A 23,968-nucleotide genomic window follows, 5' to 3' on the forward strand; every position below is an offset into this window, starting at 1 on the left:
TGGGGAACCCCTTCCCCCACACCTCCCCAAAGCAAAGTTAGTGCTTCTCTCTTTTTCTTGTAACCTACCAGTCACTTACCCATTGTTCTTTTCTCTTTTGTAACTTACAGTTCTTACTTCTTGTTAAATCAATTCCTCCCTGCTTGCTTCTCCCTGCCGTACTTCTTCCCTGGCTCTCACCAGTCTAGGATGGCATACCTACAGCACTCTTCAGCCTTGCCCTGGCTAGCAGCTGTGTACAAAGGACCCAAGCAGATGCTCTTAAGGCTCAAGGTCAGAAGTTTTTTTGGTCTGTAAACCCCATCATCCTATGCTCTCCTATTTTCTTTTCTAGTTTTTATTGAACTCAGTAACAATTTAAGGATAACATCCTTTGTGGCTCCACAAGTCAAAAAGGCTTCATTTAGCAGCAAAGGATACACTTAGATGGGAAACTCTGGCTTTGGACCTGAAATACAGAGTTTGGAATTACTTGGCAGGGAGGAACCATATTACTGCATTCTTTACTTCAATGCCTGCTTGTAGTCCTGTTTTCCTCAACCCACACACCCCTGTCCTCAACTCCCCTCACCTCCACTCTTAATTCCTGTCTATGGTTTCTTCTCACCTGTTCCCATCATCGCTCCTTACTTTGGGGGCAGTTGGGGGAGCTGTCTTCAAAAGGCAAAAACCACTTTTGATCAAAATTACCACTGAAGGGCGCCTGGGTGGCTCAGTGGGTTAAGCCGCTGCCTTCGGCTCAGGTCATGATCTCAGAGTCCTGGGATCGAGTCCCGCATCGGGCTCTCTGCTGAGCAGAGAGCCTGCTTCCCTCTCTCTCTCTCTCTCTCTGGCTGCCTCTCCGTCTACTTGTGATTTCTCTCTGTCAAATTAATTAAAAAAAAAAAAAATTACCACTGAAAATCCTTTAATCTAACAGAAGGTGCAACCCTGTACTGTCATCCCCATGTCCATAAAACCAATTATAGGACACTGAGGATGGAGGTACTTAAGATGGTAAAGTTTGGAGTGTAGCAACCGACAAGTCAGAGAAGATACCAGATGGTTGAATCCTTTGCCTTTCTTTATCTCAGGCCGAAAAATTCAAGAAAGATAATTTGCATGACAAAATTATGAAATACACACTCTATGAGGCGGACATACATACTCCCCTAAAAATCCTTGTATCCTTGTATCAGATGTCTGAGATCATGATGTATAGAAGCTTTGTTTCCTCAACTTAGGAATCTTAGCTATATACTAAAATATTTAAAAGCAACCAAATGATAACTAAAGTCATATACCGATTCTTTTCTTTTGTTAAAATGCCAAAGGAGTGGGCGCCTGGGTGGCTCAGTGGGTTGGGCCGCTGCCTTCGGCTCGGGTTGTGATCTCGGGGTCCTGGGATCGAGGCCCGCGTCGGGCTCTCTGCTCAGCGGGGAGCCTGCTTCCCTCTCTCTCTCTTTGCCTGCCTCTCTGTCTACTTGTGATCTCTGTCAAGTAAATAAATAAAATCTTTAAAAAAAAAATGCCAAAGGAGTAAAAGAATATTTAATACTAAATTCTGTAATTCACATGCAAAGTGCTAGTAAGGACAGCAATAATACCTATCAATACTGTATGCTTCCTACATGCCAGGGACCTCGCTCTGTGATTTATGTGTACATTAGTTCATGTAAACCTTAAAAAAAAAAAAAAAAAACTCTAAAAATTACTTCATAGCTGAGGAAAACGGGATGTGGTGAGATAGAAAACTGCCTTTGCCTGGGGCACACTTTGTAAAAGAGCAGCAGAGCTGGGATTTGAACCCAGGTTTGCCTTTAGAGTTTCTGCTGTCACCTCCCACACTCTATAGCTTCAAAACAAATAAGCCATTTTGTCATTGAAATGCTTTGAACTGCAACTTACAAGATGTGATTTTTAGTTATTAGCAGCAAACATGTAGGAAATAAGAAAAAATGGGCCTTCAGAAACAGGCTGACAAGTCATTCCTGGGGTCAACCACCAGAGACTGGACATACTTCCTCTAGAAATAAATCTCTGCTTCTCATATCATGCCACCAGATGCCAGTACAATGGCAACCCCTCGAAACATGGGTCTCCTACACTCAAAAAAGCCAAGAATTCCTATCCTGTTCTGCAAATAAACTGGTAGCATTGCAAATCTGATTCTGCCAAGACACATCCATTACAGACCCAAGTGCACTGGGCCCACTGTATCAGTCCACATGATTACATTCAGAGACCCAATTCTATTTGTGTCCCTGTTCATGTATTTAGTGCTAGTTCAGAAAAGCACAAAATCGACTAAAAATCCACTTGAAAAAAATCCCAAAGTAGATGAGTAACTTGTCCAAATCAAACACTCGGAAACCATTCTTAAAAACCAGCAATCAGTTCCTAGTGTGCTCTCCTAAATTCACCTCACTCAGGTCAGAGCCTCAGAGAAATAAAATTCCAAAATGACTAGCAGTGATTACATTAGTAAGTCTGTTTCAGAATTCATTACAGCAAAATTATGTATATATAAACAGCAGATATTTTCTTATAGGAAATTCAGTATTTTAGAGTCACTTAAGATACTGGAGTTTCCTAAGACATCAGGTAGGGAAAATAATGTTAAATCACAGCAAAAAGAAATGGATTATACTAAGTTGTGTCATATCCTATCAACAATTTATCTTTCTAGTCTACTCTAAGGTGACAGCTTCAAACAAAGTTCAACATACACCTGTCCCAGAGACTGGGAAACACACAATGATTAAAAAAGAATTACTACTGGGATGCCTGGGTGGCTCAGTTGGTTAAGCGGCTGCCTTTGGCTCAGGTCATGATCCCAGCATCCTGGGATCGATTCCCACATTGGGCTCCTTGCTCAGCAGGGAGTCTGCTTCTCCCTCTGCCTCTGCCTGCCACTCTGCCTGTGCTCACTCTCTCTCGCAAATACATAAATAAAATCTTAAAAAAAAAGAATTACTACTACCTGCTCTCAACGAGTTTATAATTAAGTCACATAGAGTAGATATATACATAAAATCCTCTGCAATTACAATGCTTTTCCTCATCTAATATGACCAAACAGTTGTTGAAAAAGTCAGACCAAAGATTTCCAAGACCCAAACGTGTATCAGGCAGGTCCTGCTTGTTGTGCCAAATAATCAGAGAGCATTATTTGCTTTTTCCTCTCTGCTCATTAAGGCTCTGGCAATCATCACTGCTTTGGTTCTTAGTCTCTTACCTCAGTTTATTTTCTGTTCTCTGCTCATGTAATAAGATATATCTTTTTGGGATTTCCTGTTCTGCTTTTAGTTTTTTTTCTGCTGCTTTTGCCGAGGGCCCCATGTCTTACCCTCTCCTATCACAGTAAGTTTTGTGTTTGCTGGGGAGACCTACCACACGGTTCTTTCTTTGTGCTTTTTTATTGGAGGTCTGGAAACAATCACTGAACAGCTCTGTGAGCACTAAGAGTGGCTCTGAAAACTTCAAAGCTAACTATTCAAAAATAATAAACTTCAGGAAGTCTACCTTCAGAAAGTCTAATCAGGAAGGTAAGAGACAGCCATTACAACTGCCCACCATGATTTCAACTCTTTGCATTTCACAGCTATAAGCCTGGCTACAGATAATAGTAGTAAGAAACTTGAAAGCAAAAGAAGCGATGTTAAAAAGTATGGCAAATTTTAATACATGGAAGTGCTACCTATCGATGATTACTGGGGATTCAATATCATTAACAATAGGCCAAAATCATCAGCATTTTGCACCTGCTGAAATGAAGGTCAACTTGGCAAAGCCTTTATGAGCACAATATAGAGACACTTCTTGGTGGCTACAGGTCCATGAATAGCTGGAGCTGACCCTGCTTTTTTATTTGTCCTTATCTCTGAGATTTAAGCCTGGCTCTTACTTCTCATCCCTTAAATTTTGGCAGGTAATACCACTGTTACAAAACCAGTCAATAACATCATGTGTGTTTCAGTTTCCTCTGGAAGGAAAAACCTCCGCCATAAAAAAGGGGCTACACAGTAACCAAAGGCCACAGAGGGGATTAATGATAAACCTAGATGGCTGAACCTGAATTTTCTTCAAACACTTCCTGCCTTTTGTTTCAACAGAACTATACCTTCAAGGTTAACTGCAGTCTCCCTGAGCAACGGACCAGCCCACCCTAGACTGGGAGATACTCAGTCCTAATCTAATGCTCTTTATATACTTATCTACACTGTTTTATTTGAAAACGTGCTATTATTCACTAGCAGTCCAACAATACACACTGCATTCTACCCACGTAAGGCCAACTCTGCAGATGACCAACACACCCACCTATCTGTGAAACAGAAAATGATGGTTTTTCATCAAGTTCCCAAGGCAGAAATAGGGTAGAAAGCCAAAATGAAACGCAACTCAAACCTGAAAAAGCCTTAGAAGTTGGTTCCTCCCTCAAGGAGCAGAGATTGGAGGGGCGGCACAAAGGGTGAAGGGGGAGCGGGGAGTTAGTATTTCTCGTTCCTCCAGAGTCTAAAAGAGTCCCGAAGCAGGTGAGCTCTGGGCCCGCGCCACCTTACCCCTCCCCCGCCCAAGGGAACAGAGGATCCGAGGGGCTTCAAGAGGAAGCCCGAGTATCAGAGCGTGGGGGATGGGAAGAACTGAAGTGGGGGAAGGCCGCTTCTTCTGTGGAGCTGGCTGTCTAGATAGGGTCTTGATTTCTGCCTCACCCATCTTTTTTGGAAAATACTGATTTTTATCTTACGGGTGAAACTAGCGCTGGTCCCACTCTGGCGAGCAGGGACAAGCGTAGGGAGGGATGTCTGGGTTCCCGGGGGTATCGTATGGGGGTGGAGGCGGCAGCCTAGAGAATGAGAACCTGCGCGCCCTCCCCAAGGTTGAGGCGCCGGGTGAGCGGGACCCTTAAACGAGGGGTGTCAGAGGGAAGCCCCTTATACGGAGCTGGGACTGACCGGGGACAATAAGTAGTTGCGAGGACCCTCGGAGGATGGGGAGCCGCCTCCTCGGGGAATACCGGGAGGCGGAGGAGACGGCCCCGCCCCCTCAGGGGATGGGCGCAAGTGGCAGTTGGGACGGCGGTGGGAGGACACCGGTGGGCCTACCCTTGCTTTTCTCTCGAGAACCCGGCCCCCCAGCCACCGTCGAGCCCCAGCCCTGACGGCTCCTACCTTTTCCCCGCGCTCCGGTCTCTGCTCCCCGCCGCCTCCGCCACCCGCTCGCATCCAAGCCTCCTGAGGCCCCGCCCCTCAACCGCCAGACGGGCGCAATGGCATTCACCAGGGCCAATCGCCACCTCGCTTCCTCAGCACCGGCACCAATCCGCGCCTGCTGGAGGAGGGGCTTCTCCAAAGTCATTTAGGCTCCTCCCGGGGCCCCAAGATCCCTTTTGTTTGGGGAGAGCCGGGCTGGGATTGAGCTCGCGTCACTTCCTGGAGGAAGCGCGCTCCTCCGGCCGGGGCTCCGGGGTGGGCTCGCGCCCCTCCCGGCTCGGCTTCTGCAACTTTCCACCTTCTGCGGTTTCTGGGCAGCACGGTGCCGAGTGTTTCTTGCTTTATCCTCCTAGTCTGGGAGGCTTAGGAATGGCGGGCTTTGGGAGCTCAGGTTGATTGGGCACATTAACGTTTCATTCTATCCAAAATGTTAATAAATGAAATGCCCTTTGGCGTCTGCTTTAGAATTAGTTGTCGCAAACCCGGTAACGTGTCTTTCCTGCTGTCTCTTTCTCTTGGACCAGCTTGTGGGTGTGGTGCTAGAAGCAAGAGCGCAAACATGATAAACCCGGAGACCCCCCCACTTCCCCGCCCCACCCCGGCCTTCTCTTTTCCCATTACATTTGGAAGGGAAGTACTAGCACTGGAGCTCCTGGCGCGGGGACACCGGGTAGCACCAGGGAGGGCAAAACCCAGTCCCACCTGCCTTCCAGGCAAAAGTCGAGTGATTGCAAATTAGTCTGTCAATATGCGTGTCCGATGAGAGGATATTTTTTGTGTTCTTGGCCCTATTGTGGGGCAACGGCGTTTGCAGTAAAGCTGGAACAAAGGGCAATGTAGAAGATGCAAGAAATGTCTGTCCCTTCTTGTGAACACAGGAATGCAGATCTTGCTGTTAGCAGCAAGCCTTCCCAGGACCATCCCTATCCCAGGATACGGATGCATCCCTATCAGAGGTTAAGGTTTCTGGGTTCCTTCCCCATAGACTGCTCTCCAGGTCACCAGATTTATTTAGCTGGTTAAAATAATAATAGCCCGGGCACCTGGGTGGCTCAGTGGGTTAAAACCTCTGCCTTTGGCTTGGGTCATGATCTCAGGGTCCTGGGATCCAGCCCCACATCAGGCTCTCTGCTCAGCGGGGAGCCTGCTTCTCCCTCTCTCTGCTTGCCTCTCTGCCTACTTGTGATCTCTGTCTGTAAATAAATAAATAAATAATAATAAAATAATAACCACATTATTTTTAAATACAATATAGTAAATACTTATGATACAATTAAAATTTATAATGGCTAAGTAATGTATTGTTTTTAATATATTATTCTTAATCATAACAATTATTATTGAGCAAGATAGTACTGGAGCATAGTATTGATCTAGGAAGATATGTCATCACTGTGGCGGACACTTTCATATGCTATCTTACTTAATTTCCGCTATTATATGATAAATCTGTCCTAACTTGTAATATAGACATCATCCTGCCCATTTTACAGATGAGAAGATAGCAATGAAAAGAACTCAAATAACTATGGGCACAGAGCTAGTAAATAATAAAGAAAGAACTTCCAATGAGGTTGTATGACTCTAAACCTGTGCCATATTCTGCTTAACGCACCCAGACTCTCACAAGGAGGACGGGTCCACAGAAGGGGCCTGGGAGAGTATATACAAAACCAGAATCAGAGCCAGAAAAAGGCTCCATGCCTCCCTGCGAGGCTTGAGAGAGTCATCCCTATTTAAGGACTGCAAGACTGTACTGAGAAGCTCAGCAGCAGGCCAAGTGCTTTTGAAGTAATGACATAGGAAATTCAGAACTGAAAGGGATCATGCCCTGTGTTCAGGAGAGCAGACAATCCGAAAGGCACGATGACGGACAGGCACATAGTAGGTGTTCAGTGAACACTGACCTGCCTTGAAAGAGAATGTCTGAAATGGTTAAAAACATAGAGTGGGGGTGCTGGAATAGGCCCACAAATGTGAAAAATCCCATTTCCTCCTCCTCCCTTTCGCCCTGCCTCTGCATTTGCAATGAGGGAAGTGCCTCATTGCCCGACAATGAGGCAGATGTGGGAGAACAGGCTATTTTCTGCTAGCTTCTGAGTCACCCTAAGAGTTGTCCTAGTGAATCAGCTCCTCCCTCCTTCCCCTCCTTTCCTTTGTAGCTGCTAACCCACCACCACCCATTCTCCTCCCAGCCTGGTTTACTTCCTTGATGGTAATCAGCAGCTCTCCTGACTTCCTGGCTCCCTCTGCCCATTCCTGAGTGAGTGTGGGAGGATCTCCAAGAATGACATCATCCCTGTCTGGGAGGAATCAGAGTCCTCAGGGTGCTCACATTGCTTTCCTTTTAATTCATCACCTCTGGAGGTAGTGAACAGGCAGGCTTTGTAAAGCCCATGGTGACCTTGAGGCTGCAGTATGAGACGGTTCTGAAGTTTTGTGATTCTTCGATATGAAAAGCATGTAAATAAATTTAGAGTCTAGTACAAAGGTATGCAGAGGTAGAGAGTGGGTTCATAATAATATCTTAAGTTTGTATTACATTTGTATATCTATAGCTTTATCAACTTGCCAGTAAATGTTGTGTTTCAGGCAGCTACTGTGTTTCAGGCAACAACTTCATAAGAAGTGGTCACGATTATAGCTTGTGTCGATTTTTCTCCAAATACGTAAACTTCCTAGGTAGGTGTTCCACAAATGTTTATTTGCTGGTCTGGGGAGTTAATGATGGAGTAGACTAGAAGTGGAAAAAAAAAAAAGAGCTCTGTTGGAGTTCTCCCTCTCCCCAAGCTATAAGAGTTTCCCAGGGCTGCTGGAAATTACCACAAACTGGATGGCTTAAAACAACAGAAACTTACTCACTTCCAGTCTGGAGTCTAGAAGTCTGAAATCCAGGTGTTGGCAGGTTGGCTCCTTGAGGGAGGGAGCCCTGAGCAAGGATCCATTCCTTGCTTCTCTCCTCGCTTCTGGTGGCTTGGACCATCCTTGGCTTTCTTTGGCTGGTAGCTAAATCATTCCAGGCTCTGCCTGTGTTCATGTGGCCTTTCCTGGGTGTCTTTTGTCTCCGTATCTCCTCTTTTCTCCTTGTAAGGATGTATAAGGATAACAGTCCCATTGGATTAGAGTACCATCTTGTCTTAACTCATTACATCTGTAAAGGCATTTGTTTCCAAACAAGTTCACGTTCTGAGGTTCCAGGTAGACGTGAATTTGGGGAAGGACAGAAAACCATTCAAACCAGTATGCAAACCTACTTCACAAAGTAACATTCCCCACTTAACTCCATTTAAGTTCATTGATAAATGGCATGAAACTAAGGAACCGATTCTTTTTTTTTTTTTTTAAAGATTTTATTTATTTATTTGACAGAGAGAGATCACAAGTAGGCAGAGAGGCAGGCAGAGAGAAAGGAGGAAGCAGGCTCCCTGCTGAGCAGAGAGTCCGATGCGGGGCTCGATCCCAGGACCCTGAGATCATGACCCGAGCCGAAGGCAGCGACTTAACCCACTGAGCCACCCAGGCGCCCCTAAGGAACCGATTCTTAAAGGTCATTTCAGTTCTATGACTATATGATAAATTGTATATACCAGAAACATTTCTCAAGTCTTTATGTATGCCAGGCATTGTGAAATTGCCTTACGGTTCATCTTATTTAACCTATAAAAGAATTCCAAGAGATAGGGGTGAATATTTCCATTTTACAGATGAAGAAGCTGAGGCACAGAGAAGTTCATGGTCATGGAATTTGTAAGAGATGAACAATGAATATTTACTCAGATCTGATCTCAAAGAGTACCTTCCTAATTACTTTGCTCTATCATCTCTCTATCATGCTGGATAGGTTGAGAGTTTGGGGAATGCCATAAGATTTATGGACTACTTGGAGCTGTGTAGCAATCTTCCTGAGGTTATGAGTATAGTTCAGACCTATTTAAAACAAGGGAAAGCAAGAAAGGAGGGGATGGTGGGTGGCCATGGAAATTTAGTAGCGAAGAGGAGAGTTATGGGTACTTACCTGAACCTCAGTTTCCCCGTTTGTAAAATGGAATAGTTCCTGACCCCAAAATCTGGTGGTGGTGACTATCCAAGACAGATGATAGACATGAAAGTATTAGGTGAACTCTGAGGGATTATTATAAACTGTCTGGGAGACCTTGCTTAAGCTCATTCTCTTTTCTGGGCTCCAGTCCTTCAGCTAACATCTGGGGGTTCAATTTCTGGGGCTCTCTATAAGACTTCTAGCTGTGAGCCACTGGGACTTGCTGAGATGCTAGGGGGCTAAATGTAGAAGTTGGAGTGACTGGGAAAAGTGGCCAGTCTTCCCTACTTCGGGTTTTCCTTGACCTCCATGGAATTCCTCCCCCAGAAGACCCAAAGGTGGAAGTCGAGAAGCCGAGGAGAGCTTTCTAAGCCGGTATCAAGCTGACGCAGAAGGTAAGGTGCGCCCTCTCCGCAGATCCCTGCATTTTCTCCCATCATTTGTCCCCACAAAGGCACTTCCCAGTAATCCCTAAGCGTTCTCTTCAGGCTTGTATAGGCCCAACGGGGCGACTAGGGCACAGAGGGAGTGGAGAGATTTTGGGGCGTCGCCCTCACTGCGTTCCCGAGCTTATTGCTCCCCCTAGTGCCCAGCGATGCGTCCTGCAGCCGTTCCTTTCCCTCCTGGCCGTCCCCATGCGCTCCAGGAGGGCTTCTCACCTGGCCGTTTTTCCTTTTATGGATGTAGGCCCAGCGCTCAGCAGGTAAGGGGCTCCAAGGACCACCTTCAGGGACAGATTCTTCTGGCTTCTCGCTAAATATTGGGGCCAGCTTGGCCATGAGGGAGCAGCAACACTCTTATCCTGGACCGGCTAGGGGAAGGTTGGGGAGGAAAGGGGAAGACATGAAATCTCCCTGCATCAGGCACTGTGCCAAGGTGCTTTACCTATATTACCTGTACAATCCTTTGTAATCTCTACATGTATAATCTTTGTGATCTCCACACATGCGATCCTTTACATATATAATCCTTGCAATCAGCCTAAGAGGTGATTACTATTCTGGTTTTTCAGATAACACAGCTAGTGCAGAGAGGTTAGAACAACCACCATGTTAACATCAGCCAACTTGTTAAGTGCCTAATTCACAGCACATTATTTCTTTTAATTCTCACCACAAACCTTTAAGATGGTTACTGTAATCTCCTTTTTACTCAGGAGGTCACTGAGATTTAGGGAGTGTAAGAAATAGATAGCTGAGAAGCTTGACCGAGGTCAAAGAGTGAGGTCCTCTTGACCTCAATTCCACAGCTTCCCCTGCACCACTGTCCCGTGGAGCCGGCAGGTGGACAAAGTGCGATGGAGCCCAGGCCTCTGTGACTCACTGTTCTTTTCATTACTGGGGCTGCCTGGTGGTCCCAGCCCGGACACAAAATTCCTGGAAGTAGATGAGACAAGCCATGAAGTTCCCAAATCACCCAGGCAAGTTCCCGAGGATTGGGGTCATTTTTAACTCACCCCTTCATAACCAAACAACAGATTAGTCATAGGTCTCTGGAAGAACACTCCATGCCCCTTTGAATAGTCCCAAATTTCCCTTTTCATTCTAATCTCTGAAATTATTAAATTATTATGGAGAGACAGATACCAGATGACGACTTGATAAACTCGTTGATGTTATGTTTGTTATTTCCAAATATAAATTTCACGGAGGCGAACAGATGGGAAAAGATTTCAGTTAGCCATTTTTTTTTTTTTTTTTTTTGTAAATTGACTTAGTTCATTAAAGGTTAACTCTTTCCCTCTCTTCCAGCCTTTCCCCTTTCAGTCTCTCTTCCTGTTCCTCCTCTGTCCCTGGTGACTTCTCTCCCCAAAGTCTGGAGCCAGAGCCCCCTCCTGGGCTGAGTAGCGTTGCCAGAAGGGCTGAAACTGACCGGAAGGCTGGTCCTCTTTCTCTTTTCCTCTATCCCCACTTCCTCCCTATACATGGGCTGACATTAAGCAAAAAGTAATTTCTGTGCTATAGTCAGAGACAGAACTTCGGCTCAGCCAAGGTGCCTTACAGTTTCGATCTGAGAAGAGCCAATTACACACTTCCCCTGGTCTGTTTTTTCAAATGGGGTACCACACAGTTGGTTGAATGGGTCCTTGTTGCTCACAAAAGGGAGAAATATTTCTAGGGAAAGTAATGACACAGTTATGATTGTATCATCATTTCTAGGCAATTTCCTGGTAAGTGGCCCTTTGGAGTAGGCTGATGCTAGAAGCTTCTATGTTCTCATTTCCTGCTTCACGGCTCCTGCCAGGCCCCTGCAGGGTGTGGTTGGCCTTTAACAGAGTGACCAGGGGATGCAGGTTGGAAGGGGTCTGTACATTTCTCCTCACCTTTTTTTTCTGCCACCTTGCTTTCTTTTTGTGCTCCTTTTCTTCCTAAAGGAACCATTGCATGGCGATTATCCTTACCACGAGAAATAACACATAGATCTGACCTCAGGTGCTCATAGTCCTGAGAGGGGGTGGACTTGTGGTTGACCCCAGTTGTCTTCCTTTCTGTAACCACACTTCCCAAATAACATCATTCGATCCACTGTTTTACATCATAGTCGGGATTCCTCTCTATATAAGGGACAGAAGACTCCAACTAAAACTGGCCAAAGCAAAAACACTCTTTATTAGCTCATGCGCTGAAAAAGTCCAGGATGAGGCTGTCTTCAGATAAGGCTTGATCCAGCTTCTCAAAAAAATGTTAGTAGGCCCAGGTTTCTCTCTCTGTAACTCTTAACTCTACTTCTGTGTTGGTTCTGTTTTCAGACAATCTTTCTTCCTCAGTTGGCAGTAGGCAGAGTCACACGGGCTTCTTATCTGGTCATATTTTCCTCTTTCTTTCCCAGAAGTCTGAGAAAAATTCCACTCTGTTCTCTGGGCTCTTCTTGGACTTTATGTTCATCCCTCAATCATTCATTGTGATCAGGGGGAAGAGTTTCTTTGATTGGCTAGATCTGGGTCGTGTGCTCTATCTGGAGCTATGGATTAAGTGTGGGGAAAAGCTATAACCTCAACTGAAAATTCGTTCATTCATTCCATTAGCAGAAAAAAATAGGGATGGTTGTTTGGGAAGCAAACAGTGAGTGTTTACATCACATTTGGGGGTGGTCTCATGTTTGCTCTCAGGTCAATTTGAGCTGCAGCCTGCTTCTATAACCTTGCCCAACTCTTGACCTCGTCTTTCCTTGCCTACTGGTCATTGTCAGAAACTTTGGGATGGTTGGTCTTTGTCCTTTGTTGTCTGAAGCACGACTGAAGGAAGATTCTTGTGTGCAGCAGCTTTTCGTTGAGGAGTTGGGGTCTGAGGATGATATGGATAGTGTTATAAAAAGCATTTAAAGATTGGGGGCACCTATGTGGCTCAGTTGGTTGGGCATCGGCCTTTGGCTCAGGTCGTGGTCCCCGGGCCCTGGGAGTGAGCCCCACATTGGGCTCCCTGCTTGGTGGAGAGCCTGCTTCTCCCTTTCCCTCTGCCTGTGCCTCCCTCCCCATCTGCTTGTGCTCTTTCTCTGTCAAATAAATAAATAAAATCTTAAAAGAAAAGAAAAGAAAAAGCTTTTACAGATTGAAGCTTCTTGGGAATGCCTGGGTGGCTCAGTCCATTAAGTGACTACCTTCAGCTTGGGTCATGATCTCAGGGTCCTGGGATGGAGCCCTGCATGGGGGGGTGGGGGTCCCTGCTCAGCAGGGAGCCTGCTTCTCCCTCTGCCTGCTGCTCCCCCTGCTTGTGTGCGCTCCTGCTCTCTGACAAATAAATAAATGAAATCTTCTTTTAAAAAAGTTAAAAAAAAAAAAGATTGGAGGTTCTCAGATTTGAGGGTATATCAGAATCATCTGAAAACCTTGTGAAATCAGGGATCGCTGGACCCCGCTTCCAGAAGTTCAACAAAAATATGTTGAGTGCCTGTGTGCTGGGCACTAAGGCCGCAGGGGTGGTTTGGTCCAAAGTGTCTTTAGTTTTGCTAGGCAGAGCAATTTAATTCCTTGTGGCCCAAACTTTTCTCATCTCAGTTCTACCCAGGGGACTCTCACTTTCATTGCCAGAGAAACCCAGGAAGTCTCTCTCCTCAACAAAGGAATCAATTTGTACTCTCTGGTGGAGGTCAACTGACTCAAACTGCAGCCAGCCTCCATGATCGTGTTTTTATTTATTTTCCCTCAGCATTGACGAGCGGGGAATGTTGGTGAACGACAGGGCCAGGGGTACTGAAGAGCCATAGCTTCAGAGGCACAAGAAGGGGAGCGGACTTTGTGAGGAAGAGCTGCCCGACCCCAGGGTGAGCGCAGTGGAAAGAGAGTGACTTTATGGCCCCACCTACTCGCTGTGGGACCCAAGAAAGTCACTTATCATCTACCGTGAGTTTCCAAATCCCCCATCCATAAAGTTGAGAAAATAATACTGTGTACAATACAGGATTGTAGTGAAGATGAAATGAGATTTACTTATACTTTTTTCTCTCTGCCACCAATGTCACCGAGTCTTGTCCATTTTACCTGCTGAATATCTCAGATCCTTCTATGTCTGTTTCTACCTTGACCTCCGTCTTGGTCTGTCCTTTGTCTTCTCTCTCCGTGACCATAGCTTTGTCTTCTGAGCGGTCTGGCCCCTCCAGTCCCTTCTCTCTAATGGGCTGAGCCAACTCGAAGAAGACACAGCCTGATCGTGTCACGCCCCTCCCTCCCAATCAAAACTTTTCAGAGCTCTTAGGACAACCAGATTCACAAAGCCCTCCTTTGGTTCCTGTGTATCTCTCTGGAATCATCTGGTACCACTCTGCCCCAGGCATCTAGTGACAATGACAAACTTTAGTCAGGCTCCCCTGCGTGGTCTCGAGCCCTCCCCCGCCTTGCTGGGCCTGCTGTGGCTGGCTTTAGAGATAACCCCGCTGAGGAGGGTATCACGCATGATATCTGATCAAGTTCTCCATCACCCTTCTTTGACGTAAAGGTCCTTAGCCTGCAGCAAGAATCCTGTTAAGCCGGTTTAGCAAGAATCCCCCTACCCTCGATGGGACCTCTTAGACATTTTCCTTGTGCGGACCCTTCACTCTGCTTGCTGGTTCCCCCATTTATCCTTTTGAATTTGGAGTTGAACCTGATCTTTCGCCCCATATGGCCACAGCTGTGACACCTGTTGGCAATAGTTCTAAATAAAGTCTGCCTTACTGTTTCAACAAGTGCTGGGATAATTTTTTTCTTTAATGCCGGCTGGCTTTAAGACTCTGTTCCTCGGGGTCTTCACTCATATTCTGTTTCCTTGGGCTGCTCTTTCTTCTCTCTCTCTAAAACCCATTCATCCTTCAGCTCTCACCTCAGTGGCACTTTCTCAGGAGACTTTCTTTAACCCAGATTGTGTAGGTTCTAGCATATTGCCTTCATAGCATGGGTCATGATTTATAAGTATGTGTTTGTGCAATTATGTTGATTAGTGTGGCTTTCCATAACCCTTTTGTATGCTCCTCGAGGGCGGGGAGACCATGTCTGTTTTGCTCATGATTCTTATCTCTAGCACTCTAACACAGTACCTAGCACATAGTAGGTATTCTATCGTGTTTGTTATTGAAGGAAGGAAGGAAGGAAGGAAGGAATGCATACAAGAAAGTGCACTATAAAAAACGTGCTCTATGAATCATTTTCCCTCGTCTCCAGCTATGGTGATAATCTTGAACACGATTGTTGGGGGAGACATAACCTTCTGTGGCCTACTTCAGCCTACTGTAAACCTTCCTAGCGAGAAACCCTGGGTTATACCCTTGGAGGTACCAGAGAAGTTCAGAGAGTTTAGATGACCCTGTTGAAAGCTCCCTTTCTAATGATTTACTCCTTAATGTCTAGAACAGTGCCTGGGACCTGGTGAACTCAGACAAATGATTTTGGAATTGACCCATGTACTGACCTGTTTGGGTGGTTCCCAGGAGTACCAGTAATCCTCTTAAGATGAATGGTCTCTTGGTTGGGAGGGAGTTCATGGAGATGGTGCTAGTCCTCTTCTGCCCTGATGGCAGTTAGCCTAGCAAAAGATGTCCTGTGGAGAATAAAATTCATGAGGGCCTTTGCTAGGTGCTTAGTGCTATAAAACAGGAAAATGACGATACGAACTCAGTAAGACTTCCTAGTTCTCTTACTGCCATCTGTTTTCCTGTAGTGTTTATTAGTAGAACTCAGGGCAGGGGTACCAGGGAGGGAAAGGACTCGCAAGAAAGCAGGAAGCTAGATGTCTGTTCCAGAACCTGACCCCAATTCCACCTCCTTCCATTTTTTTTCCTTCCCTTAGAGCCAAGATTTTGGAGATCACTTTCTTCTCCCCATCCCCCATCCTCCCTCTATGTATCTCCTTTTAACTTTATCGCTCCCTGCCTGCATTGTGCAACTGTTCTCCTAAGGTTTCCTGTGACCATCTTGTTGATAAACCATGCGGGTATCTGGGCCCTAACTTGTGCTCCCTGAAGCTTTGGACGCTCTTCTCCTGTTCCTCCTCCTTCTTTTGGTGTCTATGATGGTGCCCTGATCTTTTGCTTGGTCTCCTGCCTCTCTTTCTCATTCTGGTCTTTTTACTTGTCTCTGTATCTCCCCCAGACAAAAGCTCCTTGAGGGTAGGGGCTTTGCCTGATTCATAGTTGTCTAGTCTGTAGCATAGTGTCTGCATACAGTAGGCATAAGTATTTGCTAAATGAAAGAACTAGTGATTTCCTAAATCTTTGTCATAGCTACACTAGTGATTAAGGACAGAGACATTAGAGACTGCCTCAGTTCAAATTCTGATTCAGACAATGGCTATCTGTGTGACCTTGGACAAGCTACTTAACCGCTCTATGCCCTGATTTCACTACAGTATTTTAAAACTGTTTCTTGCCTTATGGGATTGCTTTGCAGGTTAAATAAGTTAATGTTCACATGCCTGGCATAAAGCAGGTGAGTAAGTGCCATATAAACACAATAACTTGTTTTACTCTATTACCAAACATGAATAATAAGGGACCCCTGGGTGGTTCAGTTAGTTAAGTGTCTGACTCTTGATTTCAGCTCAGATTGTGATCTCAGGGTCATAAGATCGAGCCCTGTGTCTTGCTCCACGTGCGTACAGCATGGAGTTTGCTCAAGATGCTCTCTTTCCCTCTACCCTTCCCTTGCTCTCTCTCTCTCTCTCTCTCTCTCTCTTTCTTAAAAAAAATTTTGTCAAGACAACAGTTGTAAACTCGGCCTGTCCTGGGCAAACAGAGACATTTGATTACCCTACATGTAAGGGCTCATTAGGTAAATAAATAATGTTTTGATTTTTGTTGATTTTGTTACTCCTGTTCATTTTTTCGGGGGTGGAGGGGCAAAGGGAGACAGACAGTGAGAGAGAATCTTAAGTGAGCTCCACGCCCAGTGTGGAGCCTGATGCAGGACTTGATCCCGAGATAATGACCTGAGCCAAAATCAAGAGTCAGTTGCTTAACTGGCTGAGCCACCCAGGTGCCTCCTTCTTGTTCATTTTTTCTAGTCATTAACAATAAATGCTTCCAACCATAAAAGATTATGCACTTACGTTTGGGGACAACAGAGAAAAAGGAAGCACAGGGGAGGCAGTGTCATAAGGGACAGAGTTGGTAGGGCAGCAGCAAAGAGACAGAAATGAGGTTGAAGTCTCCAGCTGTGGATGTAGGAAAAAAGGGAAGACTTTCCACATCCCCCTGAAGTGGGGGGCTTGACAGATGGAAGGTGCATGTGGTTTCCTTATAGGTGGTGGGATTTCAAAGGGTCCAGCCTTCCTGGAGCCTGGTCAGTGGAAAGTATCTGTGAGCACTGCCTGTGTCCATCTCCTCCTTGACATGCAGCTGCTGTCCGCTCATGGAATTTGCTGTTAGCTCTCAAACTGTTTCAGACACATGTGGTTCCATTTGCTTCCCCAACAGGGAGTGTTTTTTCATTACCTTAGAGTAGTTGTTTTTATGAGCTGGGATAAATACCTGGTGAGCAGGAGTTTTAGCTCATGGTCATACCAATTTGAATTCCATTATTTCTCTGGCTTACCTGGGGAGGGGAAAATATACTTTCTAAACACAGTTTTCCTTTTTCTGGTTTCCCAGACAGATGCACCGTCGGATCATAGTGTCTCTGGAGTCGGCTGCATCTGACGAGAATACCAATGGCGGGAGGTTCTGGGGGTGACCACGTTGCTCCTGGGGTGGGGGAGTGGGTGGGGGAGAGCAGCATTCCTTACTTACCTTGAAGTACTGAAGCTTGTCAGTCTGCGAAGGTGCCATTCAGAGACCTGTATCAACTGCATTCTCATACCCCGCCCTTCTGGGGTGGGAGCAGAGGTGGTAGGTGGGAGAAGGAAAGGGTAAGAGAATGAACCAACATTTAGGGGTGCTTCCTGGGTGCCAGGCCATGGTGTCCTATTTCATTTAATCCTCAGAATAATCCGAGAATAGAAATATTGGTCTTTCTGATTCATAGAAAAGGAAGGCGGGGTTCAAAGAATCAACATAGCACACTAAAGATATATTGGTTGTAGGCAGGAATTTGAATCTGCTTCTATCTGATTCCCAACCCCGTGTCTTTTTTATCTTACGTCTCTGAGGCCCTGACAAGGGTGACATTCACTCAGGGTCACATAGTCAGTCTACGAGCAAAGGGATGGGGGTGGGGAGAGGCAGGGCTAGACAAAATAGGCAGGTTTTGTGCTTAATTAATATAAGAGATGGGGACACCTGGGTGGCTCAGTTGGTTGGATGACTGCCTTCGGCTCAGGTCATGATCCCGGAGTCCCAGGATCGAGTCCCGCATCGGGCTCCCAGCTCCATGGGGAGTCTGCTTCTCCCTCTGACTTTCTCCTCGCTCATGCTCTCTCTCGCTGTCTCTCTCTCTCTCAAATAAATAAATAAAATCTTAAAATATATATATATATATATATATAAGAGAGGGAAAGAGATGTGAAGGAGTTTTTGGCTGCTAGTGATTCCATCTTTTGTTTATTCAACAAATATCCAAACAGTGCTTACTAAATGTTAGGCACAGTGTCTCAGCTTATACGAAGAGTACAGTAGAAAATGCAGGCTTGAATTTATATGCAATACTTGATCTCGGTTTTGGACATGCTGATGTGAGGATATAGGTTTTTCATTAGGCCTTTGGATAAATTTGTCTGGAGCTCTGGGGAAAAGTGTGCAGGAAATGTAAATTTGAGGGAGCCTGGGTGGCTCAGTGAGTTAAGTGTCCAACTCTTGATTTTGGCTCTGATTATGATTTTTTCCCCTTTATTTGCTCTTAATGTGGTAAATTATAATGGTCAATTATCACTAAATCAATCTTGCAGTCCTGAGCTAAATTCCACTTGATTGTGATGCATTATCCCCTTAAAAATCCTTTCTTTATATTTATGTGTTCTATTTAATAATATTTTATGGAGGATTTTGCATCAACATTCATTAGAGATATTGGCCCAATTTTATTTCCTGGTAGTGTGTTTGTCAGGTTTTGATATGGGGGTAATACTGGTTTCATAAAATGAGTTGGTAATAATTCTTTCCTATTTTACTTTCTATAAGAATTCAAGTGTGATTGGTATCATCTCTCCCCTCAGTGATAAGTAGAATTCATCAGCGAAGCTGTTGGCCCTGGAGTTTTCCTTCTGGAAAGTTTTTACATTAAAAATTCAATTTATTCAATAGATAAAGGGCTATTCCGATTTTCTATTTCTCTTGTGACAGATTTGGTAATTTGTCTTTCAAGGAATTTGTACACTTCATGTATTTTTCTCCCTCTCCCCGCTTTATTGAAGTGTAGTTGACAAATAAAATTGTAAGATAGTTAAATCCTGTCCTTTTAATATTAATAAAATTTATAGTGGTTTCTTCTATTATTCTTGATATTGACAGTTGTGTTTTTTTTCTCTCTCTTTTTCCTTTTATGTATGGAAAGATTAATTAGCTTTTGTTGCACTGCCAAATCCTACAATCTTAATGACTTACAACACACATATTTATAGCATGTTTATGGTATTGTGACCAGACTCTGACAGCTCAGATCCAGGTTGTGGATTATATTCCGGTCTGCTTTATGTGTTTTTTATTTTGGGGCTCAGGGTGGTAGAGAAGCAGTGACTTTGGGCATCCACAGTCACTGTGGGGCTGAGGACTGGAGTATAAGAGGGCAGTGAAAAAGTCTCTTTTTGGAACGCCCACATTTTCGGTTCAATTCCCCTGTCATTGGCCAGGACAAGTCTCATTAGCCATGCCCCAAGTAAACTGGGGAAGGAAAGTATACTCTGCCTACAGTGACCCATGGCAAGGGTAGAAAAGAAGAAAATTTTAAGCCAATAACATAACCTGCCAAGGGAACGTCACAGAAGCCAAGGGAAGAGAGAGCCGTTATCATTGTAAAGTGCTCGAGTGTCAAGTAAAAGAAGATAAGGATGCAAATTATTCTTTGAATTTCACTGACGAGTTTGGTTATAGAAATTTTTGTGAATAGTGGTAGTTAGAGCCAGGTTAAAAGAGAGATGGAGGTGACAAGAAAATAGAAGAAAGGAAACAATTCGCGAGGACTCCATTTTCTAGAAGCTTGGCTTTGAAGGAAATGACAATGATATTGTCCTAACCAGTGGGGAGTAGAGAACCTGGAGATGTGTGTGTGTGTGTGTGTGTGTGTGTGTGTGTGTGTTTACTTGATAATACTTGCACATGTTTATAGCCTGAGTGAAAGGGGCTGGTAAAGAAAGTGGAAGATACCAATATGTCAGTTTCCAGTGTATTGCTTCTCCACTCCAAATACACCCTGTATTGCCTGCTCCACGATCCAAGAGCTGAACCCTCTACACATTGCTCTTTCGCCAACTGGCACAATGTTAAACTTTGTTAATAAAAGGTGCTGAAGGGACCCTGGGAGAAAAGAGCTGTCCTTCTTGGTTTCCACGTGCTTCTCTTGGAAGGTTCCTGTGGCCGAATGTCAGAGCATATGGTAGTCAGGTGCAAGTGTGGTGGCCCCTCCCTATGGACAGCTGCTGTCAGCACACCAGAGTGTGGGATCCTTACAGGTGCTTTCCCAGCGAGTGTGTCACTAAGTGTGTCTTTTGGGCACCCTGGATAGCTTTCTGGGCTGTGTGTAGTAGTCTCAGCAAGTTCTGCAGCCCAGATCCTCCATGCGCATGGCTACTTTAAGAAGCCAGAGGGTGGCTTCTTGCTGAAATCTATTGGCACACTGTCTCTGTCAACCTGTCATCGTCCCTTTGCAACATAGGTTAGGCCCCTGGGGGTTGGGGTCTTGTCTGGATTTACGTCTTCTCTGGATACTTGGTCTTCTACCCAGAGGTAGAAGTTGCTCCCCATATAGGGGAATGTGTCTTTTAGAGAGTTCTCTCTTTCCCTTTGGAAGGTAATCCCCAGCAGAGTTAATAATTGTATTAGAATTTCCCTGTTGCGGTTTAATTTTGGGGAGGTGGAGCCACGCAGTAAGGGTCCAATGTGGACTTGACAAATAGAGTAGGTTATTTGAAGTGCTCAGGACCAGGTTGGGGGAGGCGAAGGTGCCAGATGGGTTGGCCTCAGTAATTTGTCTCAGGATGGTGGTGGGAGTTAATGCAGTGGTGAGTGGGGAGAGCCCTCAGCGGGTGGGGGCCAGGGTCAATGACAGCAACAAAAGGTGAGGGCAATGAGCCATGCAGCTTGAGCAGGGCTTTAAATGAGAGTAGAAAAGCAACGGCATGGAAATGCAGGGGATGCCGGGAGACTGCTGACTCCAAGCGCACCCTTCTTGGCTGGAAAATGGAACTTGTGGGAGGAAGAGCCGCCCCCATGCCAGAAGGCTGCAAGGGAACCAGTGTCCTTGGGGTAAGGCCAGGTTTTAGTTACGGTGAGGAGGAGATGTAGTGAAAGTTCGTGGAGGGTGTTGTGAAGATCGAATTTGTTTATAGCAGAATGAGGGTTATCGAGAGCACAGGGGGAAGTAGTCAAAAGGAAAACAGAGACAGGGAGGTGGAGAGGACAGAGGTGGTGAGTGGTCCAGGAGAGGGACTCAAAATACAGCAACTGAGTTTTCATCCATGTAGCACAATCGATGGTAGGCACACAGTAGGTGCTCAATTAATATATCTGAGTAATTGGATAAGTCAGTGAATAAATAAAGTCTCTTTTTTGCAGTCGTTTATTGGGATCGCTGCTGCTTTTATCTCTCTAGTTCTGAAATTTATAGCAGTTTCCTCTCCAAAGCCCCAGTTCTTTCCATCTGGCAGAGTGGGTATCTTATTATTCTATCCCATTTCACCCTAGGAGGGCAGGGCAAGTCAGGGCTGAATTTTCCTGTGGTTACTACTTGGGAGAAACAAGTTCAGAGAGAGCAAAGCATTCACCCACTATCAAGAATTAAGATTTATAGTAAGATGAGGAATGAAATAGCAGAGCTCTCTCCACCCCAACCCATTCCAGCCTGTTTCTGGCCCCAAAGCAGCCCCCGAAGTGTGCATGGGGGACTCTTCGAGAGCAGCTGTCCAAGGCAGGCTGTGGACAGTCAGGATCTGTGCAAGACAGCGTCCAGCAGGTGGGGGTGTGGAGTTGCAGAAGGCTGGTAGCTTCTCCTGAACCGGGAAGGCAGAGGCGCCTATGCCTTAGGGCTGCAACCTTCTGATTTGGACTTTAGACCAGAGCAGCTCTTCTGAGGAATGAGGTGTTTGGGGTATGCACAGACAAGCTTGGGAGACAGGCTTCTGCAACCCCTCCATTCTCCAGTGAAACTTCCAGAACCATGTTGCCTTGGGAGAGGGGCAGGAAACAACAGGAGATAGATACTCCCTGCCCCTTTTTCCTTTGTCCTCAAGCTCTGAGTCTTGAGGTCTTGATGGTGGGGAGTATAGCCCAATGGAGAACACACGGGTTGGTGGTTTCTAAGTTCCAGTGCCCCCACATTTTAGCTTGTGCACACGAGCTACTTCCAGACCTCTTTGAGTGAGTGATAAACCTGTCTGCCCCACCTTCTCAAGCTTTTGTCCTAAAATATAGGCGAAAGCCTTAGCAGACTGAACACTGGAAAAAGATACAAATTTATTATTGATGATTAATGGGTAGTTAAGAGCAAAAATATGTTCCTTGATCTATTCTGGAGGGGGAAAGAGGAACTCTAGGGAAGGTATGAGCAGAAGACTTTCCTATTTGCAGAAGAGCTGACCCTTTGACTCTGCGTTCATCTATGTGAATGCTGGAGGGGTAAGAATGCCAATTTGAGGTAGAACCATGGAGGGAGGTGCAAACTCTCAGAAAACAGAAGACCACGAGAATAAACTCACATCTACTATATTCCAGGCACATTATATGTGTTGTTTATTTGTTTTTTTTTTTTTTGAAGATTTTCTTTATTTGAGAGAGAGAGAATCAGAGAGAGAGAGAGAGACAGAGAGAGCGTGAGCAGGGGGAGGGGCAGAGGGAGAGAGAGAGAGAGAAGCAGAGTCCCCTGCTGAGCAGGGAGCTCAACGTGAAGCTGGACCCCAGGACCTGAAGATCATGACCTGAGCTGAAGGCAGATGATTAATTGATTGAGCCGCCCGGTGCCCTACCTGTGTTGTTTAATTCAATCTTCACAACAGTTCAATGAGATAAGTGTAATTATCTCTCTAACTAGGAATGGAATCTTAGAATCTGAGAGGTTAAGTACTAGCAGTGGGTTACCCTGATGAAAAGTAGTGATGGTAGGATTTGAACTTAGGCCTGTTTGGTTTGAACAGCCCAGGACTTTCCTGCTGTAGTGTGTGGCATTTATACTTGGCTACATCTCCAAAAACCTTTCTAAGGACCTTTCTCAAGCTGCTTACTTAGGAATCACTCAGGGAATGTGTTAAAATGCATATTCCCTTTTTTTTTTTTAAATGAAAGATTTATTTATTTTAGAGAAGTGGGAGGGGCAGGAGGAGAGGGAGAAAGTCATTTTTAAAAAAGATTTTATTTATTTGAGAGAGAGAATGAGAGAGAGAGAGAGAATGAGCGAGCATGAAGGGGGGAGGGTCAGAGGGAGAAGCAGACCCCCTGCTGAGCAGGGACCCCCCCCCCCCGCCCCCCGATGTGGGACTCCATCCTGGGACTCTAGGAACATAACCTGAGCCGAAGGCAGATGCTTAACCGACTGAGCCACCCAGGTGCCCCGAGAGGGAGAAAGAGCCTTAAACAGACTCTGCACTGAGCGTGGAACCTGACAAGGGTCTTGATCTCACCACCCTGGGATCACAAGGCAAAACCAAGAGCCAGCCGCTTAACTGCCTGTACTACCCAGGTGCCCCAAAATGCATATCCTTAAGCCCAGGCCCAGGGAGAATGTCATCAAAGATTTAGTTTCTTCCTTTCTCTTTCTGCTTTTCATTCCACATTGTCATTCATTATTTTGGTTGTTTCAGAGGCTACAGTGGCCAATATTTTTGTCTTTTGAATATCTTATACCTTATTATAATTTTCTTGAAAATGCCGGTAAATATATATTCCTTTTGTTAAGCCAGAGACCCCTGAGATTCCCCCACAGACTGTTCTGTACTTAAGAGCTCCCTCTTGTTCCAGGAACACATTCTTATCACTGTATTCTGTTGAGGGTGCAGGAGCCCTCTTTCGGACACAGTTCATTGCTGGGAGAGGCCTCCATCTTGGGAGGACTTGGCCCTGGGAGGGAAACAGAATCAGAAATCAGTGGACTCCTGGGGTTTTATTCACCTAATCATTTGGTAAGTACTTACTGGGTACTACGTGGCAGGTAGTGGGTGAGATGTTGGGGCTGGAGCAACGCAGAAGACAG

The 23,968-nt window shown here is 45.4% G+C and overlaps 1 protein-coding gene across 2 annotated transcripts in view; it reads right to left on the reverse strand.

Moving 5' to 3' along the window:
- Positions 1–5,260, reverse strand: part of CTTNBP2NL (CTTNBP2 N-terminal like) — a 51,299-nt gene extending 46,039 nt beyond the window's left edge. Inside the window, exon 1 of one of the 2 annotated variants that reach the window (XM_032301628.1) lies at positions 5,154–5,260. Coding sequence is in view for 1 of the 2 variants with exons in the window: in XM_032301627.1 (XP_032157518.1) it covers positions 5,154–5,207 (54 nt within the window). In the remaining variant the exon portion in view is untranslated. The remainder of the gene's footprint in view (positions 1–5,153) is intronic. The other variant, XM_032301627.1, reaches the window with a different exon arrangement.
- Positions 5,261–23,968: the final 18,708 nt, after the last annotated feature.

Source organism: Mustela erminea, chromosome 10 (assembly GCF_009829155.1).
Source record: "Mustela erminea isolate mMusErm1 chromosome 10, mMusErm1.Pri, whole genome shotgun sequence".
NCBI classification, from domain to species: domain Eukaryota; kingdom Metazoa; phylum Chordata; class Mammalia; order Carnivora; family Mustelidae; genus Mustela; species Mustela erminea.